General features: G+C 44.2%; 1 protein-coding gene across 2 annotated transcripts in view; it reads left to right on the plus strand.

Moving 5' to 3' along the window:
- The window catches only part of RAD51C (RAD51 paralog C), a 113,647-nt gene that overhangs the window by 17,263 nt on the left and 75,545 nt on the right, over positions 1-20,839 (plus strand). For both annotated transcript variants that reach the window (XM_068268635.1, XM_068268636.1), the window contains one exon: positions 9,578-9,744. In XM_068268635.1, coding sequence (XP_068124736.1) covers positions 9,578-9,744 — 167 coding nt within the window. The remainder of the gene's footprint in view (positions 1-9,577; positions 9,745-20,839) is intronic.

Below are 20,839 nucleotides of genomic sequence, written 5' to 3' on the forward strand. Positions count from 1 at the left end.
ATGCATCTGAGCAATGTTCACCTCCCATTCATTAGCCTATAACTTTATCACTACTTATCACAATGAACTGATCTATATCTTGTTTTTTCCGCCACCAATTAGGCTTTCTTTGGGGGGTACATTTTGCTAAGAGCCACTTTACTGTAAATGCATTTTAACAGGAAGAATAAGAAAAAAAATGAAAAAATTCATTATTTGTCAGTTTTCGGCCATTATAGTTTTAAAATAATACATGCCTCCATAATTAAAACCCACGTATTGTTATTGCCCATTTGTCACGGTTATTTCACCATTTAAATTATGTCCCTATCACAATGTATCGCGACAATATTTTATTTGGAAATAAAAGAGCATTTTTTTTGCATACATCACTATTTACAACCTTATAAAAAAAAATAGAGAGAAATATTTCATCTTTACATAGATATTTAAAAAGTTTAGACCCTTAGGTAAATATTTTTTTTTTTTTTTTTATAGTAATGTTTTTTTTGTTTTTTTTTATTAAACATTTTATGTGGGCATTTTTGGGAGGGTGGGATATAAAAGTGTTTTATTTGGGGAAATATTGGTGTATTGTAATGTTTTGGGGAATTTACTTGTAGTTTTACTTTTTGGCCACAAGATGGCAATCTCGATTTTTTTTACATGACGTCACTCTAAGCGTACAATGTACGCTTAGAGGGACACAGCTTCAGAAAGAGCGAAGCTTCCGAGAGAAGCTGTCGCTTTTTCAGCGGGGGAGAGGAATCAATGATCGGGCTCCATAGCCCGATAAATTGATTCCGTGGCTACCGACTCCGCGGCCGGGAGTGCGCGTGCACGCGCGCGATCGGCCGCGGGAGCGCGCCTGTCCTCGACGTTTTTATACGTCAAGGAGGACAAAGTGGTTAAAGAGCTTATCAGCAACAAGCAATGTCACAAATTATGACATGGAAATAACTGCTGGAAACTATGGGTAGGGTGAGCTAAATAAAAGGAACTTTAACAAGAAAAAAGGATCCCCTCCCGACCCACACACCTGGGCAGCCGCTGTCATGGAGGGGGAACACCTTATTCACCTTAAAACCCTTATGTCCATGTCTTACAGAACTAAATGAGTTTGTGTTCCTGTGTTTCTTAGAGGAAAACTGTAGGGAGGCTGCCATTTTTTTCCTTTTGTGCAATACTAGTTGCCTGGCTGTCCTACTGATCCTCTTCCTCTAATACTTTTAGCCATAGACCCCGAACAAGCATCCAGCAGATCAGGGGTTTTCAACATTAATATCGGAACTGACAAAATTAGCTGCATGCTCGTTTCTGGTGGTATTCAGACACTACTGCATCCAAATAAATCAGCAGGGCTGCCAGGCAACTGGTATTGCTTAAGGGGGAATAAATATGGCAGCCTCTATATACCTCTCGCTACAGTTGTCCTTTAAAGAGTATCAAAATAGCTCTTAAAGTGGATCCGAGATAAACTTTTACTCATTGCACAATTGTGTTCCTTTCATATAGTTTATAGGGCATACCTCAAGCCAAATACTTTTTAGTTTTAATACTCTAATTCCCTATAAACTAAACAAACCTCACCCACAGCTTTTCACGGTGCCTTGGCATTTTCAGACATTTGCAAGAGCTTATTTGAGCTCAGTCTGGGGAGGGGGAGGTGTTACTAGCCATTGATTTCAGAGGCAGAGGGGAGGAGGAGAGGGGACTGAATTTACTCACAGGCAAGCTGATAGCATCTCCAGCTCTCAGCCTGTGACAATGAGACAAACATAACATGGCTGCCCTCATTGTATCACAGGAATAAATATTCATAAACTGTTAGATATGCTATGTAAACTAATCTAAACTTTAGATAACATATATAGACAAGTTACTTGTTATAGTTAGTTTTTCATCTCTGATCCATGTTAAAGGGAGGTGTAAAGCTTTGGTTATCAGTCTTGGATACTTATCTGTTCCACTGGAACAGTTAAACGGATCAGCACCTATGAGTAATCATTCTGTCACAACTTTTGGGTCATGGAAATGCTCCCTGCAGCCATGACTTACTCTGACCTCTGCAATCGGATATTTCTTATTCACTGACCATTCAGGAACCCACACTATGATCTGATATGACCAGCTGAGAGATGCAGTCCTTTCTTACCTAAAGGATAACTGTATCTGCAAAGTATATTTATCCAGTCTGCTTCCAACAGAGCCCCTACATTTCCCCCTTACCATGCAGGTACTAAGGGTCTAGTGATCTAAAAAGATGGGCTTTTGCTTACATCTGGCACCCCTGCTTTTTCCAGCCACTTGCTGGCATTTTTTGTATAGAAAATAAACTGCCTTTCTATGATATTCAGGGCAAACGCCTATTTTTTTTTTACAGCAAAGTAAACCCTGAAGCAAGAACAGACCAGTACCTCCAGACTGGGAGGAGGTAGTTGGAAACTTGAGGAACTTTCAGGAGTCTGAGGAAGGCCTTATGGATAATTGTACTGTACTGTGTACTATGTTGGCACTTTATAAATACAATAAATAAACTTTGCAGGTCATGTTTTATATCCAATAAACTAGCTTGTAAGTGCCCTAAAATATTGGATGCAGGGCATAGTCATTTCTCAGCTTACATAGCAGCAACTTTTTTTTTCCGGTATTTTGTAAACTGTCCATTATTGTACACACTCAAACTCTGCTGCAGAGAATTATTATTATTATTATGTAAGCTATGTAAGAATTTCAGTGAAGGTGCATACTTTTACTTGCATTCATATCACAATTCTCAATTCCTTTGCTCCAGGTATGTAGCAACTTAAAGTGAACCTCCAGACTAAAAATCTACTCAGCAGCACTGAAAAGGCTTGGTGTTTCTTTACCAGTTTCACAGCATCATAACCTTGTTTTTCTTACCCAAGCCTCATATTTAGCTGCACAGTAGTGATGATTAATGAGATGCAAATTGCTCCGAAATTATGCAAATGTATGCAGTTTGAAAATTGTCCAATCACTTTAAACCCAGGTTACATTTGCATAAATTTGCATCAACTCAGCTGGGAGGGGTGATCAGGACAGTTGGAACTGTGTCTTATGTTCTGTCTCCTTCTTTCAACCAAAAAGATGGCTGCCCCCATGAAATCACAAACATTTGCCTGTTCTTTTAAAACAGGGTGGGCCGCCAGGGCTGCCCCCTATCCCCTCTCCTTTTCGCTCTTGCAATAGAGCCCCTAGCTATCCAAATTAGGAACTCACCAGAGATCTGCGGAATATCAATAGGGAAAAGAGAATTTAAGGTCAACCTCTTTGCAGACGACCTAGTCCTTTGTATCTCTCGCCCCACAAAGTCCCTACTCGCCCTTAATAAACTATTAACGACATTTGGTACTGTCTCAGGTCTGCAAGTTAATCCCGATAAGTCGAAGGCGCTGAACATTTCGTTGCCACACAGACTTATGCTAGCACTACAGGACGCCTTCGAATTTCAATGGGACCCACATAAACTCCCCTACTTAGGCATTTTTCTTACAAATAACTACGACACCCTTTTCCGTCATAATTACCCTGAATTAGCTAAAGAGCTACTTCAACTCTTAGAATGCTGGAAGCGATATTCCATTTCCTGGATTGCCCGAATCACGGCAATAAAAATGTCATTTCTCCCAAAACTTCTCTACACCTTCCGTATGCACCCTATCCAACTGCCGACTTCCTTCCTAAATACAATACAGAGTAAGGTTAACCACTTCATCTGGGGCTCCAAAAAGCCAAGATTTCGCAGCTCATACCTATACCGCCTGAGACCTGACGGAGGACTTGGAGTACCTAATCTAAAACACTACTATAAGGCAGCACAAATCTCTCCACTAATCCTCTGGCAACTTGACACCGACAGGCCCTCATGGGTTGATATTGAAGAATTTTTGGTAAGCCCAATAAAATCCTCCATCCTCCTCTGGATTACCCCGACTGATAGGCTTACCATCACTAACCCAATAATCAAACACTCCCTACAGATATGGGACAGCTGCAAATATTCTGGGAACTTACTGTCCCCCCATAGGCCTCTAGCCTCCTTTCTAGGGAACCCCTCCTTTCCTGCAGCTTTAGACTCCCCAGCTAGCTTTCGCTGGTGGACTAACTCCCACCTCACTACGATCTATGCCCTTTCATCAGGCACAGGTATGAAGTCCCTAGTCTCCCTATGTGAACATAATCAGCTCCCCCACGCTGAAAGATTCCGCTATTTACAAATTTCGCACTTTGTTAAATCCCACCTCAGACATACGGAATCCCCGTTAAAGGGGCACTACAGCGAAAAACTGTAAAATTTAAAATATCTGCAAACATATACAAATAAGAAGTACGTTTCTTCCAGAGTAAAATGAGCAATAAATTACTTTTCTCCTATGTCCCTGTCACTTACAGTAAGCAGTAGAAATCTGACAGAAGTGACAGGTTTTGGACTAGTCCATCTCTTCATAGGGGATTCTCTGCAAGGCTTTTATTCTTTATAAAGATATTCCCTAAAAAGGATTTAAACAAAGATGCTGGCCAGCTTCCCTGCACCCTACACAGTTTTTTGGCAGTTGGACAGAGCAACTGCCATTCACTAAGTGCTTTTGAAAATAAATATATCTCTCAGAATCCCCTATAAAGAGATGGCCTAGTCCAAAACCTGTCACTTCTGTCAGATTTCTACAACCTACTGTAAGTGACAGCAACATAGGAGAAAAGTAATTCATGGCTCATTTTACTCTGGAAAAAATGTATGTCTTATTTGTATATGTTTGCACATATTTTAAATTTTACAGTTTTTCACTGTAGTGCCCCTTTAACTAGAACCCCATTTGAACACATCTGTGCCTCTGACCCGCTCTCCCCAGGTGCCATATCCTCTATATATCAGGCGCTATCCCATGCACAATCTAAACATAAGCCCAAATATGTAGTTGATTGGGAGAGAGACTTGAACATCCTAATAGACCCCGACGATCTCTCAGACATTTGGACCAATATCCCTAAAATCTCAATTAATGCAGACTTAGTGGAGGTCAACTACAAGGTACTCTTCCGATGGTACATGGTTCCCGCCCGAATAGCTGCATTTAACAAAACTGCATCCCCGAACTGCTTCAGGGGTTGCAATGCCTCGGGCACTCAAGCCCACATCTGGTGGAAATGCCCTAAAGTTCGTCGGCTCTAGCTAAGAGTATGCACCTGGGCCTCCTCCTTAGTAAACCAACCAATTCCTAGAGATCCTACCCATACCCTACTGGGCCTCCCATACCCAAACCTTACTAAACCACAAAATGCACTAGTAAATTATATTTTTACTGCAACCAAGCTAACAATCGCTGCAGCATGGAACTCTGGTCTCCTATCCTTCGAGCTAGTAAAAAGCAGGTTAAGCCGTATCCTCTTTTTCGAAAAACTACGTGCTCGGCTGGAAGATAACATGACTAGATTCAATAACACCTGGTCCTCCTACATAGAATATCTTTTGGGTTCTAACAACGGTGCTATGATTAGGAATCTCTGATTCCCCTGGGCAGCTTTAATCCTCATAGTCTTGACTGGTTTGATACTGCTTGACCTCCTCGTCCCAACAACACTACTTCCCACCCTATACTTTTCTCTTTTCTTCTCCTTTCCCAGTTTGTCGTTAGATAAGCTTATCTGATATCCGCTTCTGCCTCCACTGGGAGACAGGGCACACTTGCTATGAACCACGCTAGAGCGAAATAGGCTCTTGCTCAGCCATATTTTGGTTCTATGAATGAGTGAGAGGTATTTTGCCACAACTAGATATTCAGTAGCTACCCCCTCTAGATAGCAATACTGGATATGTGTTAAGTGATCATCGTCCCCTTGATTACCCCATGTATGCCTATCTATGACACTCCTATATCTTGTTCACCTTTTCATTCTTTATCTTTTGCATTTGTTATTAGACTTAAGTTTCGCATATGAATATGTGATGTGTTGTAACCTGTTATTAAGCGAATACCTACATAGTCTGTACTGTTATGTTCATATTCTGCTTTTAAAAAAAAATAATTCTTTAATAAAAAAGATTGAAATAAAAAAAAACAGGGTGGGTAAGAGATTATATTACCTATCTATTTTAATTAACATAACTAATGTAACAATGACAGTATGTTTGTTTAGGCTGAAATTCCTTTTGAAAGTGGTATTAAACTTCAAATCAAAGTTTTGAAAACCCCTGTAATGTGTTTACTAAACTTACATCTATATCACCCTGCCCTACAATCCCCCTATTTATAACAATACAAGTAGTGTAGATAATATACTGTACCCTAGGTTCCTTAGCTCTTGCAGTTGCCAGTGATAAAAGAAGAGGCTGACACTAAACTGGTGTGAAGGGCTGATACTGTTACTCATTTCCCGTGGCTGCTGCCGAAACCCGATTTGTATACGGTAGCTCACAAGTTTCTGTGTTCTTTCCAGTGGCGTAGCTAGAGATCATGGGGCCCTCAGATGTAGGCTTAAGCAATGCCACCTGCCCCTCCCCTATAGAAATGAGTTAATTGGGTGGTTTACCTTCTCATGCAATCAACACTGCACATATAGTTCATGGGCACTAAGACAAAGTCAAAGTGTAGAGAAACACAAAAAGGTTAATGGTGAATACATTAACCACTTAAGCTCTCTGTCGTTTTCACTTTATGCATCCGAGCAATGTTCACCTCCCATTCATTAGCCTATAACTTTATCACTACTTATCACAATGAACTGATCTATATCTTGTTTTTTCCGCCACCAATTAGGCTTTCTTTGGGGGGTACATTTTGCTAAGAGCTACCTTACTGTAAATGCATTTTAACAGTAAGAATAAGAAAAAAAATTCATTAATTTGTCAGTTTTCGGCCATTATAGTCTTAAAATAATACATACCTCCATAATTAAAACCCACGTATTGTAATTGCCCATTTGTCACGGTTATTTCACCGTTTAAATTATGTCCCTATCACAATGTATCGCGACAATATTTTACTTGGAAATAAAAGTGCATTTTTTCCGTTTTGCATTCATCACTATTTACAAGCTTATAAAAAAAAAATAGAGAGAAATATTTCATCTTTGCATAGTTATTTAAAAAGTTTAGAACCTTAGGTAAATATTTTTTTTTTTTGTAATAGTAATGTTTTTTGTTTTTTTTTATTAAACATTTTATGTGGCCATTTTTGGGAGAGTGGGATATAAAAGTGTTTTATTTGGGGAAATATTTGTGTATGGTAATGTTTTTTTTACTTTTACTTGTAGTTTTACTTTTTGGCCACAAGATGACAATCTCGATTTTGTTTACATGACGTCACTCTAAGCGTACAATGTACGCTTAGAGGGACATAGCTTCAGAAAAAGTTAAGCTTCCGAGAGAAGCTGTCGCTTTTTCAGCGGGGGAGAGGAATCAGTGATCGGGCTCCACAGCCCGATACATTGATTCCGTGGCTACCGAATCCGCGGCCGGGAGTGCGCATGCACGCGCGCGATCGGCCGCGGGAGCGCGCCTGTCCTCCTTGACGTTTTTATACGTCAAGGAGGACAAAGTGGTTAAGTACACACTGGGTCCCATATGCTCTAAGGCCCTATAGCGGCCGCTATGGCTATTGCTACGCCCTTGGTGCTTTCTGTTCCAAACACAGTTGCATACTAATGAGGCATTCTTGCGCATGGTTCTTAGTGTGAGTGTCTGTAAACTCTGGGAGGAGAGTGAGCAAATGTGCACAAACATTGCAGAGGAGATAAAAGAGGAAGGGAGGAAATGACATCATGTCTGGCTTAAATCAGGAATACAGGGAAGGAACAGTCTTTCTTTTTTTTTCTTAATAAATTCTTAAAAATCTGACCATGGATATTGCAAAACAAAGGTAAAGTAAAACAAGTACTCATCTTTTGATTTATGGGTTTTCATTTTTTTTTTTAACTATAGTTTATAATCTCAATTAAGCCTAACTAAAAAAAAAATCATTTTTACTCACCTGGGGCTTCTACCAGCCTCCTGCATCTGTCCCGTGCCCTCACAGTCACTCTCAGATCCTCTTGTCCCCCGCCGCCAGCTACTTTCTATTCGCTGACAGGTCTGGTGACACGTAGTCTTCTTCGCGTTCCCTTCCACAATAGTGCTTTTGCAGACGGGAACGTGAAGAAGAAGACGTGTGGCCAGGCTGGCGCAGTGAGCCTGTCGGCTGCAGTAGTAAGTAGGTGGCGGCGGGGGACAGGAGGATCCCCGAGGTGGCGGCGGGGGACAGGAGGATCCCCGAGAGTGACTGCGAGACCATGAGACAGATGCAGGGGGCTGGTAGAAGCCCCAAGTGAGTAAAAATGATTTTTTGGGTTCTGCTTAAAGAGAATCTGTATTGTTAAAATCGCTCAAAAGTAAACATACCAGTGCGTTAGGGGACATCTCCTATTACCCTCTGTCACAATTTCGCCGCTCCTCGCCGCATTAAAAGTGGTTAAAAACAGTTTTAAAAAGTTTGTTTGTAAACAAACAAAATGGCCACCAAAACAGGAAGTAGGTTGATGTACAGTATGTCCACACATAGAAAATACATCCATACATAAGCAGGCTGTATACAGCATTCCTTTTGAATCTCAAGAGATCATTTGTGTGTTTCTTTCCCCCATGCACTGAAGTTTCAGGCTGCTCTTTTCTTCTTGCAAACAACTTTGCCCTTGTTTGTAATTCCTCAGTATGTGAAAGCCCAGCCAGCTCAGAGGACGATTTATCCAGCTGATTAGAGCAGCTTCTCTCTTCTCTCTTATCTAAATAACACACAGGCAGTGTGCATAGAGGGGCCAGAAAGGGTGAGTTCATAGCAGAACCACAACACTGAAGAACTTGGCAGCCTTCCAGACACAGGCCGACAAGTCTGACAGGGGAAAGATACATTGATTTATTACAGAGATGGTCATAGTAGAAAGTGCTGCAGTAAGCCAGAACACATTAGAATAGCTTTTGGAACATGTAGGATGATAAAAAACAGGATGCAATTTTTGTTACGGAGTCTCTTTAAGAATCCTTTTTAAGGGTAGACAAATGAATAATGCATTAGTTTCACACATCCTCACATTGTCTAGATTTTGTGGCAGTATAAAGATACAACTGTTTGACTATCTGTATTTGAACTGTTTTACACCGTTTCTTTTCCTAACCCTATCCAAAATAACAAAGTGGTGCAATCACGAAAAAAAATCATGAATGCTGATTCGATATTGAAATCGTAATGGGTTGAGTGAACACCTTTCTTCTTAATGTGTCAGCCAGTAGGCCTTACAGATTAAAAAGAAAGGAAATCAAGAGGAGCATTGGCCACAGAATCTCATGCAATAGACAACATAATTTGATGTCAATTTTCGTTATTTGGTACAGGATGAACAAACTCCATGGATTGATGCTCACTAACAACTCCTCCCCCCACAGTTGGGTTGGATGCTGATTTTTAGGGTTCCTGGCTAAATGGGGCTGAGTTCAGGCATATCAAGTGATTTAGGAGAGCTTTAAATTCATTTTAGGTTTGCTTTTCTTTAAACGTTGTTTTTCTCCAAATTCCCCTTTTTGATCCCTGACTCTTTATGTTGGCAGCATCCAGCTTGCAGTCGATGTACAAATACCAGAGTGCTTTGGAGGCATTGGTGGTGAAACTATTTTCATTGATACTGAAAACAGCTTTATGGTGGAAAGAGTGGCAGATATTGCAAATGCTTGTTTTTTGCACTGTAGTCTCATTACACAAGCCCACCCAGAAGAGGGTACGTATGTGTACTGTATTTAAATTGTTTTTTTTTTTTTAATGCTATCTGTGCTTACATATTATTTTGTTTACTTTTTCAGTGATAAGGATAAGACTGCCATTTTTCAACTCATTTGTATGACTGAGGTCCTGAGAACAGTGTTGCCTTACTGAGCTAATTTCAGCACTGCCCATCAGTGTAACATTTGCTGGAACATCAGGCAGTACATAGACAGCACTGTCTTTTGGACAAAACGTATGCGCTGTGCAGTAGTTAGTTCAGACAACGCTTTGCTTCATGTATTTGTGTGCACAATGCAGTGCTGTCTCATTCAATATGATTGCATAGGGTCAGCGCTGCAACACAGGTGCCCTGAATTTTTGTAGACTGAATGGCCATCTGTGTTGCAGGGTAATGCTATGGTGTGCCCAGACCCTTTAAGAGACTCTAAAGTCTCATAAAAATCATCTTTTTTTTATTTCAAAGATGTCTTTAACACGAAAGCCCTAACTAAACCGCTGCATCCCCGTGGCTGTAAACTAAATCCCCCCCAAACTCCCCGCGGGGCAATCAGAGCAGCACTTCCGTGAGAGGCAGAGCTTTCAGTTGCAGCTCTGCCTCTCCACGCGTCTATCAGCCTGGATCGCCGCTTCTCCCCCGCCCCTCTCAGTCTTCCTTCACTGAGAGGGGCGGGGGAGAGGTGGAGATACGCGCTGATTGACGCGTAAGGAGAGAGAGCTGCGGCTGAAAAGCTCTGCCTCCTCCAGCAGCAAAATCCACGACCAAGAAAGTAATGGATTTTGTGGGGGAGATGGAGGGGGAGTTAGGGATTTAGTTAAATTACAGCCGAGGGGATGTGGCGTTTTAGTTAAAGGGACACTTAAGTCAAACAAAAAAAATGAGTTTTACTCACCTATGGCTTCCATTAGCCCTCTGCAGCTGTCCGGTGCCCTCGCTGTCTCCCTCCGATCCTCCTGGCCCCGTGGGCAGCCACTTCCTGTTTCGGTGACAGGAGCTGACAGGCAAGTGATTCTTCGCGTTCCCAGACACATTAGCATCCTCTATGCTGCTATAAGTTATATGATATATGCTATAGCAGCATAGATGGTGCTATTGTGGCCAGGAACGCGAAGAATTACTCGCGTCCCCAGCCTGTCAGCTCCTGTCACCGAAACAGGAAGTGGCTGCCCGCGGGGCCAGGAGGATCGGAGGGAGAAGCGAGGGCACCGGACAGCTGCAGAGGGCTAATGGAAGCCATAGGTGAGTAAAACTCAATTTTTTTGTTTGACTTAAGTGTCCCTTTAAGCTAGCGTGTTAAAGACATTTTTGAAATCCGATGTTTTTTATGAGACTTCAGTGTCTCTTTAAAGAGGAGCTGTCAGCCATTATATCTCAGAAACAAAACAAATATATAAGCAGCTAAATACTTGCTCTACTTACATAACCTATGTATTGCACTGTCCACGTTTTGATTTTAGTGATTTTTCTACAGTAAAATAAGAGAAAATCCTTCTTGGCATTTCCCATTTTAAGTGTGGCTATTTTGAAGCCAATTCTGATGCAATTTCCTCCCTTAGTCTCCTCTGCCCGATTTGCCCACCCTTCACTATAGAAAGTGCATTGTCTCAGCATGAGAAATATTGGCCAATCAGAGAGGAACAGAGGTAGGTGTGTTTGCGTGGGTGTGTGTGTGTGGGGGGGGGGGGGGGGGCAGGAGGGAAGGAGGCTTCAGCCAATCAGGCTGCATTAGTTAAGGCTGAGGGGAAGTACAGAAGCAAAAAAGGACAACCCAGCATGCTCTGCAACTTCATTTTTGTGTACCAAATTTTGTGTGTACCAAATAAGTCAGGTAAACTGGGGAATGATCATTTATCAACAAGAAAAGTAATAGAGATTTTAACTTTTGGATTGCCTTGTTAGCATCCTTATTACTTGTTTACCAGATAAAAATAAATAATTGATTTTTGATTTTATGCCCAACAGTTACTCTTTAAAGTACTAGCTGCCCATTATTTTCAATGCACAAAGTTTTATAAATTGCCCATCTGTACAGTTCGCAATAAATATTTCAGATAAAGCTTTTAGATTGCATCCAGTTTCTTCTTTCTGTCAGTATCCTGAACACAGGGAAATACCCTAAGGGCCTGTTTCCACTACACGCAGATCGGACGCAGATTGGATGCAGAATGGATGCAGAAAAACTGACTCCAATGAATGCCTATGGGAAAATCTGCATCAGAAAAATTGCGTTTAGTGGAAACAGGCCCATAGGCATTCATTGGAGTCAGTTTTTTTCTGCGTGTAGTGGAAACAGGCCCTAACCCAGCCTGTCTCCTCCCACTACTGAGAGAGATTGTTTTTGTCCTGTAGTGCAGTTACAGTTTAGCAGTTTCTCCTCCTCTGTGTGTAATAAAGCATATAATCATTTCACTCCACTGCCATAATTTCGACCAGTCGGCGCATGCGCAGTGCATGCCTCTGTCTCGCTCCCATGGCTGAGGACGGCGGCGTGGGAGCGATCAGGCCGGAGGAGGATGGAGGAAGCCCCAGGTATGTATAGATTTTTTGTTTTTTCTTGTCTCTGGTACACTTTAAAGAGAAACTATTAGCCAAAATGTGCCCCCCCCCCCAAAAAACACATATGTAAGTAGATACATACTTGATCTATTTACATCACATATGTATTGTAGTGTCCATATATGGATTTCACTGAATTTGATATAGTAAAATGTTGAGAATTCTGTTCCTGGCAGGGGCCATCTTGTGCCCTCCAGGTTAAAAAAAAATTGCATGCCTCTGGAGCAGGGGGGCCAAGGCAGTGACAGGAGACAGCCTGTGGCCCCCCCTCCCTGCGCAATAACAGCGGCTGCAAGATGAAGAGTGAAGGGGAGACCAGGCGGCCAATAGCAGCACAGAGAGGTGAGTGACAGAGGCTTCAGCCAATCAGGCTGATACAGCATGCCTGTCACTTCTCTTCTGTGGCCGTGCCGTGCGTACGTTTATAGAGCCTGGGGGCATGGAGAGAGAAGACCTAATTGGAAAAAAATAAGATTGTTTTTATTTGGCTGGTTAGCATCCTGTTTAACATTGTGATAGCCTGCGATAGAAAATTAATTTTGTATTTAATGCCTAACAGTTACTCTTTAAAGAGAGTCTGAAGCGAGAATAAATCTCGCTTCAGACCTCATAGTTAGCAGGGGTATGTGTGCCCCTGCTAAAACGCCGCTATCCCGCGGCGTAACGGGGGTCCCTTCACCCCCAAATCCCCTCCGTACAGCCGGGGAGCGCTTCCGCATTGGGGCAGGGCTAACCGCCGCAGCCCTGCTCCGCGCGCGTCTGTCAGCGCGTATCTCTGCCTCTCCCCCGCCCCTCTCAGTCTTCCTTCACGGAGAGGGGCGGGGGAGAGGCGGCGATGCGCCGCTGATAGACGCGACTGGAAGCAGGGCTGCAGCCGTTAGCCCTGCTTCCGGGAAGAAATAAATCACGACTAAAACTACGACCAAGTTTTGCGGGGGTGGGTTTGGGGGTGAAGGGACCCACGTTTAGCCGCGTGATAGATTTATTCTCGCTTCAGAGTCTCTTTAAGGAGAATGCAAAAGGCAAACAAATTACGTGCATGGAAATGCCAGACGTTGACAGTGCAAGCGCTGGGGGCATCCTATTGTGTTTTAACTTCCAGATTGCTGTGAGCACATATATAGCACAGGTTAGTGCTCTCCATTGCCTCCTTTCTTTTTACTGCTTACAATCATGTGGGTTGTGAGTTTGACACTTGTGTCCTAAAGGATCATTTGTGATTGTTATGGACCTCTGTTCATAGTATGTACAGGTGTTCCCAAACACCTACTGACTGCTTGTAAGTTATTGGAAATGCTAAAAAAAACAAAAAACCATGACTGATTGCTGCTGTTATTTCCTGCTGCAGGTTGTAACGATCGGTGTCAGCACACAGAGAGAATCTGATTGTTGATGATCTGCAGAATCATCAACAATACAGATGTATACTCGATTATGGATGATCTGCAGAATCACCAATAATACAAGTATGACTAACCTCTTGACACCTAATGAGTTAAATGTATTGGATGAATTGGAGGCTATCTCCCGAGGAGCGGGAGATATAAGAGACTCGGCCAAGAGCCACCTGAGGGGCAGGCGACCCCGGGCAGTGCAGAAACTATCTCTTGATGGTGAGGACCTGGAACCAGGGATAACAGTATTAGATGGTGAACTGTACGGCAGCCAGAGGGTGGGACCATTGGCTGCTAACAGGCCGGACTCTCTGAGGAGCGGGAGTCCTGGTTGCAGCTGACACCTGATGAAATGGTGTCACTCAGGGAGAGTGACAGCTAGGATAGTCGGGCAGGCCAGGTAGGAAACACACGAGCAGATGAGGTACAGAGACAGAAGACTGATTCGGTAACCGGTACAGGCAGGGTCTGGCAACAGGTAGACAGATATGCAGAGGTACCAAATCAGAAAGCGAGAGAAAGGTCAACCGAGCAAATAGTCATAACATATAAATATAACAGAGTCCTAGACTGGGGTGTGAGCTCCTTGATCTCGACACCCAGGAACTAGTCTAGAGTAACACAGTAATGACACAGAGTTCCTAAGCTTGGGTGTGAGGTCCTTGGTCACAACACCCTGGAACTGGTTTAAAGTATAACACAGCAATGTCACAGTATCCCTAAGCTTGGGTGTGAGGTCCGTGGTCTCAACACCCTGGAACTGGTCTAAAGTACAACACCGCAATGACACAGTTTCCCTAAGCTTGGGTGTGAGGTCCGTGGTCTCAACACCCTGGAACTGGTCTAACATATAACACAAACGTATTCTGGCTAAGTGTGAATTCCCAGGTCCTCCTGGTTCTAACACACTGTGGGATCTGACTGGTCTGAGTGCACATAAGTATTCGCAACGGCAGACAACCAGCAACTGACAGGCAAGAAGTATATATAGAGCAGCGCTCCTCAGCACCGCTCAGCCCCACTTAGCCAATCACCTACTACGCTGGGATCAGCTGATCGTCCTGATCAGCTGATCCCTCTCCTATTGGCATAAAGGTCCTGCCTCCATCTGTGTGCATTACTAGGCTCAGACACACCAGACGCACGCTGCTGTGCAGAAACCGCCGACCTGAACGCGGAGACAGCCGCCCCGCTGCCAGGTCGCGCGGCGGTGTCTCCGCAATCCATTACACAGGTACAGGCTGCTCCTGCTCATCCTTCTTCATATAGCAGTGCACACATCTCAGCAGAGATAGCCAAGTAGTAGGTTTGTTCAGTAAATGGCTGCTCAGAATGATCAAGAATGATTATTTCAGACCGCCATTATTAACCACTTGAGGACCTAGGGCTTTACCCCCCTTAAGGACCGGCCACTTTTTTTCCATTCAGACCACTGCAGCTTTCACGGTTTATTGCTCGCTCATACAACCTACCACCTAAATGAATTTTGGCTCCTTTTCTTGTCACTAATAAAGCTTTCTTTTGGTGCTATTTGATTGCTCCTGCGATTTTTACTTTTTATTATATTCATCAAAAAAGACATGAATTTTGGCAAAAAAATGATTTTTTTAACTTTCTGTGCTGACATCTTTCAAATAAAGTGAAATTTCTGTATACATGCAGCGCGAAAAATGTGGACAAACATGTTTTTGATTAAAAAAAACCCATTCAGTGTATATTTATTGGTTTGGGTAAAAGTTATAGCGTTTACAAACTATGGTGCAAAAAGTGAATTTTCCCATTTTCAAGCATCTATGACTTTTCTGACCACCTGACATGTTTCATGAGGGGCTAGAATTCCAGGATAGTATAAATACCCCCCAAATGACCCCATTTTGGAAAGAAGACATCCCAAAGTATTCACTGAGAGGCATAGTGAGTTCATAGAAGCTATTAATTTTTGTCACAAGTAAGCGGAAAATGACACTTTGTGACAAAAAAAAAATAAATAAAAAGTTTCCATTTCTTCTAACTTACGACAAAAAAAAATGAAATATGCCACGGACTCAACATGCCCCTCTCTGAATACCTTGAAGTGTCTACTTTCCAAAATGGGGTCATTTGTGGGGTGTGTTTACTGTCCTCGCATTTTGGGGGGTGCTAATTTGTAAGCACCCCTGTAAAGCCTAAAGGTGCTCATTGTACATTGGGCCCCTTAGCGCAGTTAGGCTGCAAAAATGTGCCACACATGTGGTATTGCCGTACTCAGGAGAAGTAGTATGTTGTGTTTTGGGGTGTATTTTTACACATACCCATGCTGGGTGGGAGAAATACCTCTGTAAATGACAATCTTTTGATTTTGTTTTACACACAATTGTCCATTTACAGAGGTATTTCTCCCACCCAGCATGGGTATGTGTAAAAATACACCCCAAAACACATTGTACTACTTCTCCCGAGTACGGCGATACCACATGTGTGGCACTTTTTTGCACCCTAACTGCGCTAAGGGGCCCAAAGTCCAATGAGTACCTTTAGGATTTCACAGGTCATTTTGAGAAATTTCGTTTCAAGACTACTCCTCACGGTTTAGGGCCCCTAAAATGCCAGGACAGTATAGGAACCCCACAAATGACCCCATTTTAGAAAGAAGACACCCCAAGGTATTCCGTTAGTAGTACGGTGAGTTCATAGAAGATTTTATTTTTTTGTCACAAGTTAGCGGAAAATGACACTTTGTGAAAAAAAAACGAATAAAAATCAATTTCCGCTAACTTGTGACAAAAAATAAAATCTTCTATGAACTCACCGTACTACTAACAGAATACCTTGGGGTGTCTTCCTTCTAAAATGGAGTCATTTGTGGGGTTCCAATACTGTCCTGGCGTTTTAGGGGCCCTAAACCGTGAGGAGTAGTCTTGAAACAAAATTTCTCAAAATGACCTGTGAAATCCTAAAGGTACTCATTGGACTTTGGGCCCCTTAGCGCAGTTAGGGTGCAAAAAAGTGCCACACATGTGGTATCGCCGTACTCGGGAGAAGTAGTACAATGTGTTTTGGGGTGTATTTTTACACATACCCATGCTGGGTGGGAGAAATAACTCTGTAAATGGACAATTGTGTGTAAAAAAAATCTAAAGATTGTCATTTACAGAGGTATTTCTCCCACCCAGCATGGGTATGTGTAAAAATACACCCCAAAACACATTATACTACTTCTCCCGAGTACGGCGATACCACATGTGTGGCACTTTTTTGCACCCTAACTGCGCTAAGGGGCCCAAAGTCCAATGAGTACCTTTAGGATTTCACAGGTCATTTTTGTTTCAAGACTACTCCTCACGGTTTAGGGCCGCTAAAATGCCAGGGCAGTATAGGAACCCCACTAATGACCCCATTTTAGAAAGAAGACACCCCAAGGTATTCCGTTAGGAGTATGGTGAGTTCATAGAAGTTTTTATTTTTTTGTCACAAGTTAGCGGAAATTGATTTTAATTGTTTTTTTTTCACAAAGTGTCATTTTCCGCTAACTTGTGACAAAAAATAAAATCTTCTATGAACTCACCATACTCCTAACGGAATACCTTTGGGTGTCTTCTTTCTAGAATGGGGTCATTTGTGGGGTTCCTATACTGCCCTGGCATTTTAGGGGCCCTAAACCGTGAGGAGTAGTCTTGAAACCAACAATGTCGCAAAATGACCTGTGAAATCCTAAAGGTACTCATTGGACTTTGGGCCCCTTAGCGTACTTAGGGTGCAAAAAAGTGCCACATATGTGGTACCGCCGTACTCAGGAGAAGTAGTATAATGTGTTTTGGGGTGTATTTTTACACATACCCATGCTGGGTGGGAGAAATATCTCTGTAAATGACAATTGTTTGATTTTTTTTACACACAATTGTCCATTTACAGAGAGATTTCTCCCACCCAGCATGGGTATGTGTAAAAATACACCCCAAAACACATTATACTACTTCTCCTGAGTACGGCGATACCACATGTGTGGCACTTTTTTGCAGCCTAGGTGCGCTAAGGGGCCCAACGTCCTAATCACAGGTCATTTTGAGGCATTTGTTTTCTAGACTACTCCTCACGGTTTAGGGCCCCTAAAATGCCAGGGCAGTATAGGAACCCCACAAGTGACCCCATTTTAGAAAGAAGACACCCCAAGGTATTCCGTTAGGTGTATGGCGAGTTCATAGAAGATTTTATTTTTTGTCACAAGTTAGTGAAAAATGACACTTTGTGAAAAAAAACCAAAAATCAATTTCCGCTAACTTTTGACAAAAAATAAAATCTTCTATGAACTCGTCATACACCTAACAGAATACATTGGGGTGTCTTTTTTTCTAAAATGGGGTCAGTTTGTGGGGTTCCTATACCGCCCTGGCATTTTACGGGCCCAAAACCGTGAGTAGTCTGGAAACCAAATGTCTCAAAATGACTGTTCAGGGGTATAAGCATCTGAAAATTTTGATGACAGGTGGTCTATGAGGGGGCGAATTTTGTGGAACCGGACATAAGCAGGGTGGCCTTTTAGATGACAGGTTGTATTGGGCCTGATCTGATGGATAGGAGTGCTAGGGGGTGACAGGAGGTGATTGATGGGTGTCTCAGGGGGTGGTTAGAGGGGAAAATAGATGCAATCAATGCACTAGGGAGGTGATCGGAAGGGGGTCTGAGGGGGATCTGAGGGTTTGGCCAAGTGATCAGGAGCCCACACGGGGCAAATTAGGGCCTGATCTGATGGGTAGGTGTGCTAGGGGGTGACAGGAGGTGATTGATGGGTGTCTCAAGGTGTGATTAGAGGGGGGAATAGATGCAAGCAATGCACTGGCGAGGTGATCAGGGCTGGGGCATGAGGGCATTCTGAGGGTGTGGGCGGGTGATTGAGTGCCCTAGGGGCAGATGGGGTCTAATCTGATAGGTAGCAGTGACAGGGGATGATTGATGGGTAATTAGTGGGTGTTTAGGGTATAAACACTGCACTTGGGAGGTGATCTGACGTCGGATCTGCGGGCAAACTATTGGTGTGGGTGGGTGATCAGATTGCCCTCAAGGGGCAGGTTAGGGGCTGATTGATGAGTGGCAGTGACAGGGGGTGATTGATGGGTGGCAGTGACAGGGGGTGATTGATGGGTGATCAGTGGTTTATTACAGGGAAGGACAGATGTACATAATGCCCTGGCGAATTGATAAGGGGGGGTCTGAGGGCAATCTGAGCGTGTAGGCGGGTGATTGGGTGCCGGCAAGGGGCAGATTAGGGTCTGATCTGATGGGTGATTGATGGGTAATTAGTGGGTGTTTAGAGGAGACAATAGATGTAAACGCTCTTCTTGGGTGGTGATCTGATGTCGGATCTGCGGGCGATCTATTGGTGTGGGTGGGTGATCAGATTGCCCGCAAGGGGCAGGTTAGCGGCTGATTGATGGGTGGCAGTAACAGGGGGTAATTGATGGGTGGCAGTGACAGGGGGTGTTTGATGGGTGATTGACAGGTGATCAGTGGGTTATTACAGGGAAGCACAGATGTAAATATTGCACTGGCGAATTGATAAGGGGGGGGGTCTGAGGGCAATCTGAGCGTGTGGGCGGGTGATTGGGTGCCCGCAAGGGGCGGATTAGGGTCTGATCTGATGGGTAACAGTGACAGGTGGTGATAGGGGGTGATTGATGGGTAATTAGTGGGTGTTTAGAGGAGAGAATAGATGTAAACACTGCGCTTGGGTGGTGATCTGATGTCGGATCTGCGGGCGATCTATCGGTGTGGGTGGGTGATCAGATTGCCCGCAAGGGGCAGGTTAGAGGCTGATTGATGGGTGGCAGTGACAGGGGGTGATTGATGGGTGATTGACAGGTGATTAGGGGGGATAGATGCATACAGTACACAGGGGGTGGGGGGTCTGGGGAGAATCTGAGGGGTGGGGGGGGTGATCAGGAGGGGGCAGGGGGGGAGATAAAAAAAAAATAGCGTTGACAGATAGTGACAGGGAGTGATTGATGGGTGATTAGGGGGGTGATTGGGTGCAAACAGGGGTCTGGGGGGTGGGCAGGGGGGGGGGTCTGAGGGGTCCTGTGGGCGATCTGGGGCAGGGGAGGGAGAAATCAGTGTGCTTGGGTGCAGACTAGGGTGGCTGCAGCCTGCCCTGGTGGTCCCTCGGACACTGGGACCACCAGGGCAGGAGGCAGCCTGTATAATACACTTTGTAAACATTACAAAGTGCATTATACACTTTGTATGCGGCGATCGCGGGGTTAACATCCCGCCGGCGCTTCCGTATGGCCGGCGGGATGTTGCGGCGGGTGAGCGGTGACAGGCGCCGGCGGAGGATCGCGTCACGGATGACGCGATCGCTCCGCCCATGCCCCTACAAGGACCGCCGCCTTTGGGCATGAGCTGGTCCACTTCCCGGCCGCCTCTGTGCGTTAGGCGGTCGGGAAGTGGTTAAATGTGTGCAGTTGGCTTATGACCACTTTTTGCAGCAACAGGGCTGTCTCCTTACATGCGGAAGAGTCTGCAGTGTTCTCCCCAGAGCCTTTTAACTGGGCGGAGCGCCCGGCTGGTCTCAGTCCCCGCCCGGCTGGTCTCAGGTCCCCCCTGTCTACGGCATGCCGTCCTCCACACTCATCCAGCACTATGTGCAGTGGCTGTGGCATTGGAGCTGGCCCGCTGTCACTCTAACACTATCTCCGCCCTCCTCCTCAGCTCCTGCGTATCAGAACTGACATTATAAGCTACCGCGGGAGCTTTGAAGGAGTCGGAGCACACAGAAAAAGGGCTGAGAGAACGTGGACTTGCTGTGTTCCCTCTGGAGTCACTGATCTGCCCGAGACCGAGTAGTGCAGAGGACGGGCTCTCCTCCTCCTGTCTTCCTATCATGCAGGCAGGGAATTTCCCAGCACGTGCTCCAGCCTCCCCCGATTAGAGCTCAGGCTCAGAGCACATAGAGAATAGTGTGTAACTCGTTCCTGCCGGGGAGAGCAACAGCAGGGCAGATGGTTATCTTATAGCAGTAATAATGGTCCCCCAGCAATGGAATCCCTGTGGTGATTGTCAGCTGCCATCTCTGTGCGACCAAAACAGGTATTAGAAAACTTTACAGGCAGCTACTACTGCTTTCCTTCCCCCACTGCTCTGCCGGAGACGTTGCATAGCTGTGAATC

The sequence above is a fragment of the Hyperolius riggenbachi genome, chromosome 2 (genome assembly GCF_040937935.1).
Source record: "Hyperolius riggenbachi isolate aHypRig1 chromosome 2, aHypRig1.pri, whole genome shotgun sequence".
Lineage (NCBI taxonomy): Eukaryota > Metazoa > Chordata > Amphibia > Anura > Hyperoliidae > Hyperolius > Hyperolius riggenbachi.